Consider the following 16,553-nt stretch of genomic DNA (forward strand, 5'->3'; position numbering starts at 1 on the left):
ATAATATTTTATTTACAAAAGTGAAATATGACAATGTAGTGTTTGACCAGAGTTAATCTACATTTAATACTGATCTTATAGTGCACTCCAACACTGAACTGCTACAAGTTTATTATTTAAAAAACTCTTGCATTCACACGCACATCACTGTTTGTTATTGTATGGTGAGTACACACATGACAGACAGTCCAAACCTCATATTAATATCTGTGAATTTATCCATGAAAAGTATTGTGTAAGTCTATAGAGAGTGTGCTGGTCCACCAAGATGTGTAGAACAAATCAAAACACAAACAATTAAAATACAAGTCAGCTGGGATTGGCTCCAGCTAAGGGATAAGAGAATGTATAAGTAACCAACCACAAACATATTTCAAATGTTATAGATGAGTCATTATTAAAGACAGATTCAAAAAAGAAATCTAAATAATTCACAATTCAAAAACATTATACGGCACACATACTACAGTAAGAGACTATGAATTAACAAAACAAAACAAATAAATTCAAAAGAAAACCGTGCCCTCTGTGTTGTCTGTGGGTGCACACGTGAATAAACTGTATATTCAACAAGTGAAGCAGTCTGATGGAAACATCAACACCCATAAAGTACAGTTAGAAGTAGCATGTGAGGCCGACAGTATCATTCTTTTGGCAATGAAATGAGGTCGATGCCAAGCAGAACCGGGGGGGGGGGGGAAGATTTGTAGACAAACTGTAGAGAAAACTTTCTCTGAGTGAGGACAGCTAAAATAAAAAAAATTGAGGACTGTAGGTTATAGGTTGTGGGATAAAGCACTTGGTATTGACATACAGTTGGTACATGGAGGAGAACGTTACTTCAGCTTCAACAGGGTGAAACACTCTGCTACTGTGTTACATTAATAAATTCAGCTCCTACGAAGCATTTATACACAGACAGTCATCTGTTGATCGTTGTCTTTAAAATGTTATTGGCTTTTTGTTCACTGTCTGGTGTCATTACTACATCATACAATGTACATTTTGCCAAATCAATTCTGGAAGTGATTTTGTGATGTAATCAAGAGATATGTGACCTAATTAAAGCCACTGTGAGAAAATAGAGTAGCTACAAGTACGTAGAGTACATCAGCAAGATAACAAAAAACTGTGATGTGCCCTCTGCCCAAATTTATATTGCAAGTGCAACTGATTTAGCAGCCTTCCTCAACAAAGTTTCCCTAGTCAACTTTAAATAATAATTTCAGAATTAAAAATAGTGTAAAATAAAAGCATACGCACATAGTCAGTGGCCGTGGTCCAATACTTGATATTAGAGATCCTGTATTTTTTAGTTTTCATGATTGTATAATATTGTTGTTTATAATGTTCAGCTAAACATTATTTACAGCAGTTTCATGATACTGGATTCTGATTGACTGAATTAAACGGCTAATTGAAAACCTCTTAAGTGTTCAGCCCAGTTGGTACAAAATGGTCTGACTGGCTGAGGACATTTACAAAACTATTTTGGCCCAATAGGGAATGAGTACATTTGTGGTAGGGTTTGTCTGACGCTGCCTGTAAGAAAAAGGCATTGTAAAAAAGAAACGTGCAACTACAAATGCAACTACAATCAGGAAAAAGTAACAATGGTTTGCATACACATCCATGTAAAGGGGCGGATGCACAGTGACACTTCAGTCTTTACATAATTTCTTTGTCTCCATGGATGCAGGCAGGAATAGCAGGAACATCCTCGGTGGTGCTGACAGGATTTAAGATCTGAGAGTGAGTAGATAATCTGGAAAACTGCACCAGAGGTCCATACCAGCTGCTGATAAATCAGTGATCGTGTCACTCGGGCTGCGGTCGACAGCATGTGGCAGTGAGACCGTCAGATGTGAGACACTAGGGATGTGAGGACGGGGTTTTCACAGCGGGTTCGAGCTGAATCCAGACCTGCTGCTGGCTGGATGGGTGGGTTTGTGCCGGGTAACCATCATGCTGATTACCCTCTGGTACTGATACTGAGGAAGAGCTGTGGGGATGGTGCGGTTATAGTCCTGCAGAACACACACACACACACACACACACACACACACACACACACACACACACACACACACACACACACACACACACACACACACACACACACACACACACACACACACACACACACACACACACACACACACGAGAATAGTGCTGGGGTTCCATTCAACCAGTGAGATAATGCTTCTTTCCTTTCCAAGTAATTCACAGTGCAGGTGCAGGATGCAGTGGGTGGGCCAGAGTATCTTGCTGACGGGGATTATAAAAGAGTCTACCCTATTATATGATTATTAATACCAAGCCAGGGCCAAAAGAAAGCACCTCCCTTTGGAAACGAGCTAACCAATCCCACATGACAAATTAATCTGTTATGTAACCCCTCTATTTAATTCAATACGTTTAAGATGTAAAATGTTTTACACTGTAAGCATTGTATATACAATGCAAGATATTTACTTAAAATGTAGTCTGAGAAATACAGAAATACTGCTGCACTGGAATTAACTTGGTCTGTGTCTCAAAATGTCAAACACAAAAGGACGGGTTGCAGGATCTTCTAAGTCCCTTCATTGCATAGACTCATTATTTTGCAGCTCCCTGAAAAAGGACACTCATGAAAAAGCAGTCCATCCCAAAAAGATAAATGCAAACGGCAAGACAACAACAATCATGGCCGTAAAAATGCCAATACGCTGTCCGGCACAATTCATGTCTCTCCGGCCGACTATCCAGATTGTAATTAATGAAAAGCGGGCCAGCAATGCACTTAGTGTGTCGCCACCAGAGTGACAGTGGAGAGGATTCGATAGACATAGATCAGTGAAAGGTGCTGATCGCTTGTGGTCCGACTACGCTGGACACAAAGGAGCGCTCGTGTCCCGCAGGCACTTCATCTTAGTTCATATCTCGACTCCAATGGGCCAGCCTGGGTTATTGCTCTCTGGGGACATGAGCAAGATTACTGTGATCGCTCTCACACGCTGAATCCCCCCCTCTGGAATCGCCACATAGAGAGACACACACACACACACACACACACACACACACACACACACACACACACACACACACACACACACACACTTCGACATGCTGGACAGTATAAACACACTCACTGGCACATGCTCTTACCATTGAGAAGGATCCAAGTCAATGGCCATTTGTCTTCAGTAAGAAGAACAAGAAAACCGGCTACAAGAAAAACACACCAGAGTTACTCCACATTGTTTGTTTGCCTGCACAATAGTTGCGCTTTTTAAACAGTTACCTTATGGTCTCCCATACAGACATTAGGACCCATTGTGTTGTAAACAATGCTCTTTTCACCGTCATCTCCCTGAGAAGAAGAATGGTCCTTTAGTAACAAAGGAAATAAAATGTGGCATTAAACATAAAAGCTTATATCTATAACTTATTTTAGTTTGTATGTCATCTGTATTGCTGAGTGTTGTTACTACATGATAATGTGATGACCAGGCCGTAACATTTGGTTTAAATATGGGATCTGTCGTGCATTCACTATACATACATACATACATACATACCTCAAGCTGTTTATTCAGTATATCCTCTCTTACTACGGTATTAGCATTACACACTCTGCACTATATTATATGTATACCTGCACTGTCTACCATGTTTATACTGTATATATCTTAGTGTATTGATTCACACTGTTAATAACAATAATACTGTCATAATGTATATATCTTGTGTACTCATATACCCCTTACTATATTATATTTAATATTTTAAATATATTTTGCACTTACTGCTTTTTGCACTTCTGGTTAGATGTTAAACTGAATGTAATTGTCTTAGTACCTGTAGTCTGTGCAATGACAGTAAAGTTGAATCTAATCTTTCTAAACCCTACGCCCCACAGTTACTGTTGCTATGTCAAGCTTGTCACAGAGTACGTTATAATGAAGGTGACAGATTTACCACAAAGAATTGATTGAATATTGCCAGACAAAACAGGCTTCTTATCTGTAGCCAGGGACTATTGCTTTTCAGCTGTTACAAGCCACAAGGTAGCCAATAAAGCTAACAATAGTTTCATGAAGTGGCTGAAAATGCAAATTGTCCATGTTTCCAGCTGACTTTGTTGTAAAATGTCCACTAAATGGCTTTATATATGATTTTTTTCTGTGAGAATGAGGAAATAAAAAAAAACAGTACTGTTCTTGTATCAAAGTGTATTTCTCATTACTACTATTATTAAAAGAATGCAAACATAGAATGTAACATCAAACTGTTATTTCACTGAAACAAAACTTTGTCAAGCCGTTCAGCAAAAGTTGAAATGTGTGCCAGCTACTGGAGTGCATTTACTATCATTTACTATCAGAATCACTTCCTGTGGCCCTGATAGTGAATTAGATAAGGGATATAAAGATGTTGACGCTTCATTTGTGTACTAGCTAAGTATACAACATATGGTTAGCATTTAAGATAAATGACACTAATCTTAAAATGAAATTGCTAGCCATGTGAGAATGTAAACATTGTTTGAACAATGGCAGAAAGGTCCACCAGTCACTGAGGATTATCTGACAACAAATAACCGTTTGGGAAGTTGCAATCCTTCATTAAACTGTGTATATATAAGCCTTTTATCAGAGAATATGTTTTGCACTTTGTGTGAAAGTGTTACGACAGCTAACCTGCAGAAAGTGATAAATTATCAGCTTTAAACACAATGATAGTAGCTTTGACTGACTGACCTTGTGGATGAGTTCTTGGGCATTGTGCGACATGAGGACACGATCACACCAGGCAGGACAGCGAGTGTTCATGTACTGGGTCGGTTTGGTGTACTCCTCACTGTAGGGGTAGCTGGGAGAGAGAGAGAGAGAGAGAGAGAGACTTATTATTGTGTTTAAGGGATAACAACAGAAGTGGGAGTTTACACACAGTGTGTTGCAGCATCTCGCTCGGTTACCTGGGTGGAAACTTGATGTCCTCTTCCTTAATAACATCTTGAAAGGCTGTGACTTCTTTGTCATACTTTAAAAGCTGAGGGATAGAGGCCATTACTGATTAGCCCAACAGGAAATCTCAACACATTAAAAACGTGAGTGAGTGCACTTAAGTGAGTGAGTAGAACTTAAGCGCGGGTGAAAACCCAGTTTACTGTCAAAGTTATCACAGTTTTGTTTACCTCAGACTTTTTCTATTTACTCTACTGTCATTCATATGACTGTATTTACGCTGAAAGGCCCTAATCTAAAATCTGTGAAGACATGCCAGATAGTTGCTAAGCAGCCTGTTGTATCGTAGGTTACAGTAACAGCACAGAGTTTTTCTGTGGTGTCGCTCATCGATGTGGGTGAAAGGTCAGTCCTCACCGCTCTGCCGTTGTCCTCCCTGAACACCGTCTGGTGCAGGTAGGCGAACAGCTTCTCCTCAATGTGGAGCAGCACCTGTTAGTAAGAAAGCAGGTGAAGTGAATGCAGCGCTAAAAACAAAATGTCAGCTGTCTTAACAGAACTGGTTTAATCACCTGGTGGTCATTGTCTTTTTCTTCACAGATGATCTTCTCCACTTCATTACCGCACTGCTTCTTCACTGTCTGCACATCTGCCGCGGTGGACAAATGCTGCTCACAGAATCACAAAAACAAGAAAGGGTGTTATGCCAGGCTGATACACATCCCCATCATCTGAGCTTCAGTACAAAAGATGTTACACACCTGGACCAGACTAAGTGTGTCCAGACGGAAGTTGAAATCTCCAAACAGGATGTAAGGCAGAGGAGTATAGCGGCTATCGGATATCCTGGAAGTCCAAATGTGTATATAAATTCACAAGAATATCATATTATTTTCAGAATATTCCATTCAAAGGCCAGAGTTTATGTACATCCCTGAAATATCCTGTTTACATGATGGTATTAGCCAAGAATAGTACAACATAGTTCAATCATAGAGGTCATTCAGTCAAGCAAGGACTCCTAATGATTGTTCTTTGTTTTGACTCAGTGTGTGTTTTCCGCCATCTTAAACATTTCACAGTCAGGTTTTGAATTTTTCATAGTTGTGTGCAGCTGGAAGTCCGACCTGTTGATGACATATCTGAGAGCGTTTTTGCGGTTGGCGGAGTAAATGGATGGACTGGAGTTGCAGGCAATGAGGTTGGAAGCATCGTGGAACAGGTGGACATTGACCAAGTCCAGACCTCTGTGAAGAACACACACAAGCACACGGACAGAATATGGTGATCTGTGGCAGGTAGAGAAGGAAACAGGAAACAATTAGATAACACCAAAGCCTGACATCTGATAGGTGAGTGTGTCTGTCTGTATGTGTGCCAACACGGGTGTCACTCATGAGGAGCTTTCTTATCGGCAAGTGCGTCGGTGTTAAGGCTGAGTCCACAAACAAGCACATTTGCCTATGTGCCGAGGGTTCGCTTTTTTTCTTTGGCTGTCACTGAAAAACAATTAATGTGCATCCAACAAAGGCTGACTGGGTTGACTCACAGTATGATCTTGTGGCACACAGATTGTGGGCTCCTTTTGTTATTACCCCCAGCTGGCAACCTAGTAGAGCAAATAGTGACTACAGTTCCCAGGAAACACGACAGCTGTAGCAGCAGATGTATCTTAGTTAAATTCAGAGTCATATTTAGCTTAATTTACTTCAATTCAATGGTTTCAAAACTACTGTTCTTATACAAAAATGTGTTTGCATCAAGTAACATTCAGTATATGATCGGGGTTGGCAGCAGGGCACCATGCTGCATTGGCTATGCATATTAAATAGTTGATCAATTTTAATTGAAGGGTTTAGTTGCCAAACTACGTGGATAATTTCAAAGTTGTTCAAACATCCACGGGGTACAACGCAGATGAAAATGGTGATTGGGGTGTTGTGAAAACAGACGGTGTGAGTTTGAACCACTGCAGCAGCACTGAGTAATTGTTTCTGAGTGCAGTAAGAGCTCAGTAAAATTGTGAGTTAGACAAGCAAAACAATGAGCTTTAAAAGAGATTCATGAATCTCAAATTAAGGTTGGAAAAATATATTTTTTAATGATTAAAAAGTGTAGTGTCTTGCCACTCGTATTGAAACGTTTCTAAAAAAATACCCAGCCCTCCTCTGGGCTAGGTTGGAAACACAAAGGAAAACAGACTGTCCTTAGTTTTATGAAGAATAAATCAGTCAGGATCTCCTTTTCTTAATTTCTCGTTTTGAAGAACTTTGACAGCTGTTGTATCAAACCAGGGTTTCTTTGTTTATATGTATTGAGGGCCCACAACAGATGAACACACTGGCTTTCAAACCTGTTTGAGCAAAGCAACCTGCTTGGTCACAAGAGAGCTTGTTCATCAGAACAGTTTTTTCAATAACTGGATTTCCCAAAAGCCGCCAAGTGAGTTGAGTCCATGGTTTACTTTTGAAATTAAATCAAGGTACGGTTAGTGCACAGTACGTACTGGTTGTGTATAATCCAGCGGGTCCTCATGAAGCCCTTTCTGGACCACTTGAACTGCAACAGAGACAAATGAGAGTGAGTCACTAAACAGCAGTAAGCCGTGTCTTTGAAGGGCCAAACTGATAATTATTGATTCTTTCACATAATTTGTCTCATCTCCCTGCCAGAGCGGGTAGACAGCCCCTACTGCCCCAGTAGACTCATTTGTCCCAACATCTCCCTTTGGCCCTTACGTACCCCTCCCCTCCCCACACCTGCACTCTCTCTCTCTCTCACGCACACACGCACACACGCACGCACGCACGCACACACACACACACACACACACACACACACACACACGCACACGCACACGCACACACATACTCACATCAGGCCAGAAATTCTTTGGGAATTTTTCTTTCTCCACTGTGGTGACTCCGTCCAGAGAGCCCACATGCTTGTTCTGTCCCGACACTGCTTTAAAATCCTTAACTATGTGTGTATGTGTGTGTGTGTGTGGGAGAGACAGAGAGAGAGAGACAGAGAGAGAGAGAGAGAGAGACGGGTGGGTGAGGGGGTATGACATGTAAAAGAGTGAGAAAACATGCAAACAGCAATCAATAAACTGGTGTTAACCTCATCAGAGCGGCATACGTGATGAGAGGATCTATAAGCAAGCCATTAGACTGTGTTTGGTGAACAACAATCGGTTTGGGCCACACAGCGAGTGGCAGCTGCAGGATGTTTATGGTTCTTCCATAAGCTTTTCTGAGAAGCTTTTTCACGCCTAACGTGACTGGACTATGCAGCAGGAAAATAACAGCTCCACTTTAAATTCAGGTTCTTTGCAAATATCTGGCAAAAAAGGGTGGGCCATCAAACTTTCATTATACAAATAGAAATGTCCTGAATATCCTGATAAACAAATGACAAGAATCTTGCCAATCATATGCAACATTGCTCTTACTCCATTGAGGGTACAAGCCATTACCAACACAGTACAGGATGCAAGAGGAATGGTTGAGACTCAAAATTAGAATTTTTTTGACAGCATACAAATAATAAAAGAATAAAAGAATCATTGCAAACGAGTAGAGATGCACCGATACTCATTTGTTCGACACTCACTCAAATAGTTGGGTCGGATTCCATTATTTTAATAAATGACAATTAGTATCTGTGTATTCAATTGTTATGTTTTGTATGACAAAGCAATGTTTAAGTCAAGCCTGATGTTGCCTTACACATAAACAAATGATCCCAGTCACTACCACACAGGGAGGCATACGTCTTATTATTTAAACACTGGTATCAGATCAATACTCGCCATTGGCAGATACCAAGGTAACGGGACTGAAAAAGTTGGATCGGTGCATCACTGATAAGGAGTAACGTTTTTACCATTAAAATCATACTGATAGATGTTTTTCAGTGTCTTGTGTATGAAGTAGAAGCTCCCCAAAGCCTGCGGAGAGAGAGAGAAATAAAGAACAGAAGCGTTACAACAACAAAACATATTTATACACTGTCCCCTGTCAAATAAAGGTGAAAATGTAATGTCAGTGCAGAAACTTGCTGCATACAACAGAAGAACATCCATGTTTAGTCCAACAAAGGGGCCTGGAAGTGAGCCTTACATATTCCTATTTTCAGCAGCATTAAACTTCATCAAACTATGGTATTTAACAGTTTTAACTGGAACATTTTAGCTCTGTCTGACCCATTTAGAGCGGTTCCACAACAGCGATCCACATTGAAACCTAAACATCACAATCATCTTCTCAACTCAAGCTCTGAGATGATGAATTGAATGGTTCATTTCCCCATCATGGGAGCTGAATTGTGAGCCTCGTATTGAACGATCCACAGTATATTGTTACTCTACCAAGGACACATGAAATTTTAAAGAATAGAGACGTTCAAAGTGAACACATAACTGCACAACACATCCACATACTGCACCCCCCCGTTCCCACCTCATACACACACTTCAGCACCCAATCATCCTTGACATGGGGCTGACAATTTTTAATGTACTAACTGCCTGCTCCACTGATCTGATTAATCATGCCCTGTGAGATCAATAAAGACAGAAAATTAAAACAATTTAAAAGGTATTAAGCAGTAGGCCTGCTGTCTGCCAGCGCTGCCACTGTGACTGGGGGCCGAAGAAAAATCAGCCAGCGCTCAGAGGGCTCGGGGCGTGACGGACCACTGTGCACTCACAAACATCTAGCCAGAGCATGAGAGATCTCTCCCTGAAGAGATCATTTATCATCAGTGCCAAAGTCATCCTCATTTAATAAAATGGAAGTGTCATGTGGTCGGCTCCAGTGAACGGCAATTAGTGACCAACTTGTCCAAACTAAGGCTTGAGTCATGGAGTCTGATAGGGTTGGTAACTTAATGCTCAAACTAAAAGCTGAACAAATTATGTTTCTGAGAAGCAAGTAAACAATATATATATAATTTCAGTTAACAACCAGTGCAAACATTTGATTTTTAGGGAGGATTTAATGACTCTTTTCTGATAATTAGCTCAGGAGAACTGTTCTGTTTCTAGTTTATGTTGGATCTCACACACACACACACACACACACACACACACACACACACACACACACACACACACACACACACTCAAACTCAGATACACAATCTCCTCCACATACTCTGCCAAACACCTATCTTCATCAATCAGGTTTGTGCACAGTTTAATAAAAAAATATTGACTTACAAGTGATTTTTTATCAAAACACCATTTGTACTGGGAATGCATGCAAGTCAGCCCCCTCTACCCCTGCAGCCCCAGTGAAAGGAGAACCCCCCAAACTCTCTCTTGGCCATATAACTGATGATCCGCAGCCAGGGGGAAATAAATTGAAAATCAATGCAGGTGGCACCGACGAAATGAGAATGAGGCATTAGGAGGGGTGGGGGTGGTGGGGGCTGCAACCCTCTCAGGGCAAACAGTGGAGGGTGCGAACACTCCAGCGCAGGGGAAACTTAGTCCCGGCTGTCTTCCAACAACCCCCCTCACACTTTATTTATTGTGCACAAATGGGCTGGGATCAATAGTTTTAATCTAGAGTTAAATGTATTGACTTTGGCCTGTCTCCCCCCACACCTGGCCGTTGACGTTCTCCTTTTTACTTCACACACCTTCAGTCTACAGATGCAGCCATTGACCCCTACTGTCAGACGTCCAGTGTCGGGGTATCACATGGGAGGAGTAAGGGTTAATAGTTTATGAAATGCTCAGCCACTTTTCATAACCCGGGAGGTGTTACTCCCAACCAGGGCAGAATTTCAGACAAACTAAGGCTGACAAACCCGTTATGAGCAACTCCTAACACAAGTTCAATTTCAAGGAAAAGACAGAAAAGTTGCAAGCAAGAGGCACGGATTAGCTGTTATGATTGAGGTTGAGCCCCATGACCAGAGCATCACACTTCTTCTATCGAGACTTAGAGATGAGTAATACAACATTGTTTCATACTATCCTTAAGATCAATGCCCCACCCTTGCATACGCCTGTGGTATGTCTGAGATGGTGCAGTGCTGGATGAAACCCAACAAATGACACAAACATCCTCTCACACACAACAAATATGGACTGATACTTCCGATTGTGTAATATTTCAAGTGTTTTTGTCCCTTTTATCTTCATTGAGAATGTACAACAATTGTACTAACTGAAAGGCTATTCTTGGTTTGATCAAAACATCCTATGACAGACTTGCCAAAAAACAACTTCCTGCTAATAATAATTTATTACACTCTGATTTCCTTTGTGATGGCATTTGAGATGTTCTATGAGCTCACTTCATTGTACTCTAATCTCCCCGACGATGTTTTTTTCATGTCTGTTCGTTTTTTATGCTTTTCTTCTTTTGTAACCCCCCCCTGCTAAAACCAAATCTAATAACTCTATGTATTTACAAATGTTCTATTGAGGTCTCCGCACACTTTTCTAAAGCGTTGACCAGCAACCAACTCCTACTTTTTACTCATCAGCATCAGCAGGTTACATCCAACACCTCCAGCTACCTCTGAGCACTAACATGGAGGAGGACTCCATCTGGTGGAAGTACATGTGAACTACATGTGACATCAGTGTGTTTCTTACCGTGAAGCTGTCTTCTGCTTGGAACTGGTTGTCCACATAGATGCAGACCCTGTCAAAGTCTTTCATTTCCTCACTGGACTCGATGTTCCTGAAAACAACAGTAGAGCAAACAAGTTTGTTGCCTTTCATACAGCGCTGAAGAGCTTCGTCAATTGTTTTAAAGTTTAACTGATTCTAGCTTTTGAAAGGCTAGACATTTCTTAATCTTCTGTGATTATATAAAGTGAATATTTTTGGGTTTGGGAATGTTTTGTGATGCAAACAAGCTATTTTTCACTGTTTTTATATTTTATAGAATCAAACTATTAAACAATGAATGGAGAATCAGGAAGATTAATCAATAATGAAAATAAGTACTGTAGCCCTATTTAAAAGAAGTTAATTAAATAAAAAATAAAGAGACTCTTTTCCTTAAAGCTTGTGATTGTATCAAACACATGGTGAACAATGACTTCACTGAGCAACATGGATTGTGAGTAGCATATAAATCTTACCGAAAGAAGTTTTCGGCATGGCCCATGTTGGCCATATAGTCCTTTCCTCCCACCTCCTGGAAGTGCAGGGCGATGAACTTCGGGTTGTGGCTGTGGATCGTCTGCAACAAAGCAGCACAAACAGGTCGTATTCTACAGGTTTTACATTACAGCATTACAGAGTAATGAGGTGTGAGGGGGGTCAACACTGTGTTACAGGATGAAGTTAACTATCCACTAGTGGTCATGTGACGCTTTTCTGTGAATTCATTTGTGGTGTGGCTTTGTTATCGATGACTGTGTTGATACAAAGTATCCGTTTTCCAGAAGAAAAATGGAGCCGTTCTGTATGTTAGGATGTCACCAATGTAATGCTGCCAGAACCAACTGTAACATAGTTGTTATTTACTGCACCAGACTGTCCACAAAAAGTAAGGGAGACACTGCCTGTGATGAGTGGAAATACTAAATGGAACATTGATTTAATAATGCAAGGCAACTTACCTTATACAATTCTTGTAACCACTCATTTTGGATTTCACCCACCTATAAAATGACAAAGAGAAAAACTATTAAAGGCAGGAAATGTTTCTTGAAGAACTGGTCTAAAATCCAATATTAAACCTGCATTCATTTATTGTTTTGGCCACTTGGGGGCATTGCAACCAGCTGTAAACACATAACTGAAATATTATCACATTGTTAGGATGTTATGGCTAATGTGGTCGCAAAAAGTTATTTATTGATCATGCGTGTGCCAATGAATATTTTTGGGGTATTAGCACACATTTATAGCTATTGTCCCAACTCCACACTTCCTTATCCTCAGGACATTTCTGTTCCTCCTCACATTTCTGTTTTCACATTTCGACAGTGGAGCAATGGACTGTGTGGCAAAAGCCTTCTTAGCAACATAGCTGACAACAACAGCTATTGCACACAACGGTATCCATATACTGCTGTAGCATCACTGTATATCTTGTATACTATTTTGTTTTTTAAAGAAAAAATTGCTTCTGCTTCTTAAACATGAATATTTTAGAATTTGTGGACAAAAAGTTATTTTTTGCACATCATCTTGGGCTATGGAAAACACTGATATTCTTCACAATTTTCTGACATTTAATAGATTAAACAACTAATCGATTAATGAAATATAGACAGATTAATCGACAATGAAAATAATCATTAGTTGCATCCCCTAATCTATAACAGTATACAGTACAATACTGTAATAACAAACAAATATACTTGATAAAGAAGCTTAAGCATTTTAGCTGTCAAGCGAAAGTTAACTAGCTCTGGCTACTTGAAAGTCTACAGACATCATGCTCCATTCCTCACAACATTATCTTCAAGTGCACGAAGTGTCAATCTGAGCCCGCCCTTAACTTTACACATATTCATTTATCCCATGGTAATGCACAACTATTGATTATAGAAGCTTTAATTATGGGGTCATACTTCAACTGCAAAAAAAATAGTAAGCTATGATGTTTTATTGAATATATATATTCGTGAAATAATACCTTTACATTTAATAATATACATATATTAACAAAAAATCATCATAGCTTCTGATTTTATCATTACAGCGGGTTAAATTGAATTCAGGAAGTCATCAATCACAGAAAGGAAACACTGAGAGCTATAATTAACTCTGAGCAGAAGAAGAAAAGAAAAAAAAAGATTGTCTGGAACTATTTTCCTGTGTGTTCCAGGATGTAGTTTCATTCAAGTGGCTACACCTGTTATAATCTGGCCATCATCCACACATTTCATGGCCATTTGACAGCTGAGGATAGTGTTAAACATGTATGACGAAAGCATGCGGATAAACCTTTAATCAAAACAATCTGTCGAACAAGATTGGGGCTGACTCAGACCGTTTCCTGTTTGGAACCACAGGTAGAAATCCATTTACAGCTACACCATGTGGCCTTGTGTAGCTGTAAACTAGTTAATAACTGAATTTACTTAACAGCAAAAGCCCAAGTACACAGTGGGGTGTGACAAAAACCTCCCTCCACCTGCTCAGTAAAAATATATGTTAACCTCACAGTTACACTGACCTTAAAAGCTTCTTGATTTTCATACCAGAGAATCCTCTGACATGAAAAGTGGCTTCTTTGGCTTTTTCAAGACCATAAGCAACTTCTCATGAACTCTGGCATTTGAACAAGTCCTTTCTTACACACCCGCTTCAGAATTTTTCTCATCGCAAAGTAATGGACAATCTTTTGCGACACCATGTGCATTCATACTAGCTGAGAAATGGCTTTGCATAGTGTATTTGCATGGCAGTATGGCAGGAATGACTGCAGGTCAGCGATTATAACCAGAAGGACTCCTCTCACATCATTGTAGCTACTATCATAGTCATGAACACAGGACAACATCATTGACTCTGTCCACTGACCCTGATTCCTTCATATATATATATATAGATATATATATATATATCTATATATATATATGTATATATATATAGAGAGAGAGATAAAGTTCATACATCAATTATTCTCACGATGCTCATTACGAGTCAGAGAAACATGTTAGAGACTAGAGGAAAACCTGAAACAATCTACCAACAAAACAAACAAACAGGCAACAAGACTGGGTTCAATGAACAAGATCTTAAGCAAGCTTCCCCAACAGCTCTGTTTCAAAGAAGCTGTTAGCTTTCATGAATCCAGCATGATGATAAGGTTAATGCTTTGTTGTTCAAAGCTGCCGGAAAATTAAAAAAATTGTCTGAAATGTGTATTTGGCAAAACTGTGTCCCAACAACTGATGCTTTTTATTATAATTTGTCCGATGCCATTTATTTGCATACAGGAAAGCTTTGTGTAACAATCCATATATACAATGCATCTGGGTCTCATTACACAAGCATACAACAAATAACCCAGGATACTGTTATGGTGGGCCATTGAAATGTTGCTTGTGCAAGAGTAGCAGACTGTCTCACCGGCTAAACTGCTCTGATAAGACACTCGGCTAGTCCCAGTTCTGTAAAGAAATAGGATTTACCCTGTGATGTGCTTAAGGTCAAGCTCTTATTCCAAAGGCTGGGTGAACATTACAGAGTGTTTATGGAAATAGGGGACCTAAATTAGTAGAAAAGCTCAAGTCCCCCGGGGAAGATATTCATCTGTTTACATATCTCTCACAATGGGATTCAACATGTTTAAATTTGAGCCAGATTTGGCAACAGGAAACATGGACCTGAGCCAAATTTCCATGAGCGTAAAAGGCCTCCCTGCAATGTCTAAAGGTCTGTGAGCCCGGCAGAAGCCCAAAATGAAAACCATTGTTTATAATAGTTCAAATACAGTTTAAGCTCTTTAATCCCTTAAAAAGTGGGTTTACAATATTTCTAAGATACATACATTCAAGACTAGGCTATAAACTAGAACTTAGATTACATTATACACGTATATGTGTAATAGATAATACTGCTATAAACTGACTATTGAGTAGCACAGGCCCTCCCTGTATTTCAACAGGGATTGATTGTACATGTGCAGTTGGGGTAAAGGGTCCACACGGGACTAATTTATATAAATAATGGAAGGGGGTGTCTAATACTATTTTAGAGCATCTGGAAGATGCCCAAATACTGAATGACATGAGATGTCACAGATATCCAGGGCAATATAACAAATTAAGACACACTTTAAATCAGTCAACTAAGACAAACACAAAATGCTGTGAACATGGGAGGTATGCTGTTACACCAATAAGATAGATCCAATAACATTCATCAGGAAGATTACTTTTTTACTTTATTCACACAGTGACTTAATTTATGTAATTCATTACAAAAAGTAACTTTTCGGTGTGTTAATCAAATCACTTGTATAGTGATAGTGATAATATAGAAAACCCTTTGCAAAAAGTAAACAATGACTTTAAACACGTTGGGTTCAAGTAGGTTTTCCTCGCTGGGCCTTCAGTGCCACAGACTGAGAAACAAAGCTGAGTAACTCGACAGTATAATATAAGATATAAAATGCAATTAAAGTGACAGGTCATGAAGCGAGTGAGGATGTGCGCGAGGAGTCGACTCAAGGTACACAACTTGCCTTTTGTTCACCCTTTGGACTATAATGATGTCCATCAGCCAAATAGCATTACCCATAATCCTCTGGCAGCGCTTCGGTCTGGTGTAGTTTTAATGTTACCGGTCTACTTACATTGTCAAAGAGTGACCCGACATTTGCGGTGACGAGCAGCACATCGGTGAACGCGTCCATGTTCACGAGTCACCTTCACCGCCGGTCCGAGGGAACTCCAAAGGCGTCTCCGAGTGACGCACGTGCAGGCCTCGCGCTGACACTCTCCTGGGAGGGTTTACTACGGCTTACCACTGAGCGAGGGAACGAATCTCTGGTGCACCCGCTTTAAATAACACACCGGCGTGTCACTGGCGGCGCCGTGTCGCTGCTGGTCCAACTTGTTTGGTTATGGCGGGCTGTCGTGGTATCAGGTCAGATGCCGCCGCGGCGC

General features: G+C 40.2%; 1 protein-coding gene across 1 annotated transcript; it reads right to left on the reverse strand.

Moving 5' to 3' along the window:
* Positions 1 to 1,619: 1,619 nt before the first annotated feature.
* On the reverse strand, positions 1,620 to 16,300 carry inpp5l (inositol polyphosphate-5-phosphatase L; the record flags this gene model as incomplete). Its single annotated transcript, XM_079222659.1, has 16 exons — positions 1,620 to 2,002; positions 3,151 to 3,210; positions 3,287 to 3,355; positions 4,746 to 4,857; positions 4,964 to 5,037; positions 5,370 to 5,444; positions 5,525 to 5,620; positions 5,714 to 5,798; positions 6,080 to 6,199; positions 7,459 to 7,511; positions 7,828 to 7,931; positions 8,841 to 8,904; positions 11,569 to 11,656; positions 12,063 to 12,163; positions 12,546 to 12,587; positions 16,241 to 16,300. 15 exons carry the CDS (start codon positions 16,298 to 16,300, stop codon positions 3,169 to 3,171), a joined length of 1,185 nt encoding a protein of 394 aa, XP_079078785.1. The 3' UTR covers positions 1,620 to 2,002; positions 3,151 to 3,168.
* Between the last annotated feature and the right edge of the window lie 253 nt (positions 16,301 to 16,553).

This window comes from Taurulus bubalis (assembly GCF_910589615.1).
Source record: "Taurulus bubalis genome assembly, chromosome: 8".
NCBI classification, from domain to species: Eukaryota; Metazoa; Chordata; class Actinopteri; order Perciformes; family Cottidae; genus Taurulus; species Taurulus bubalis.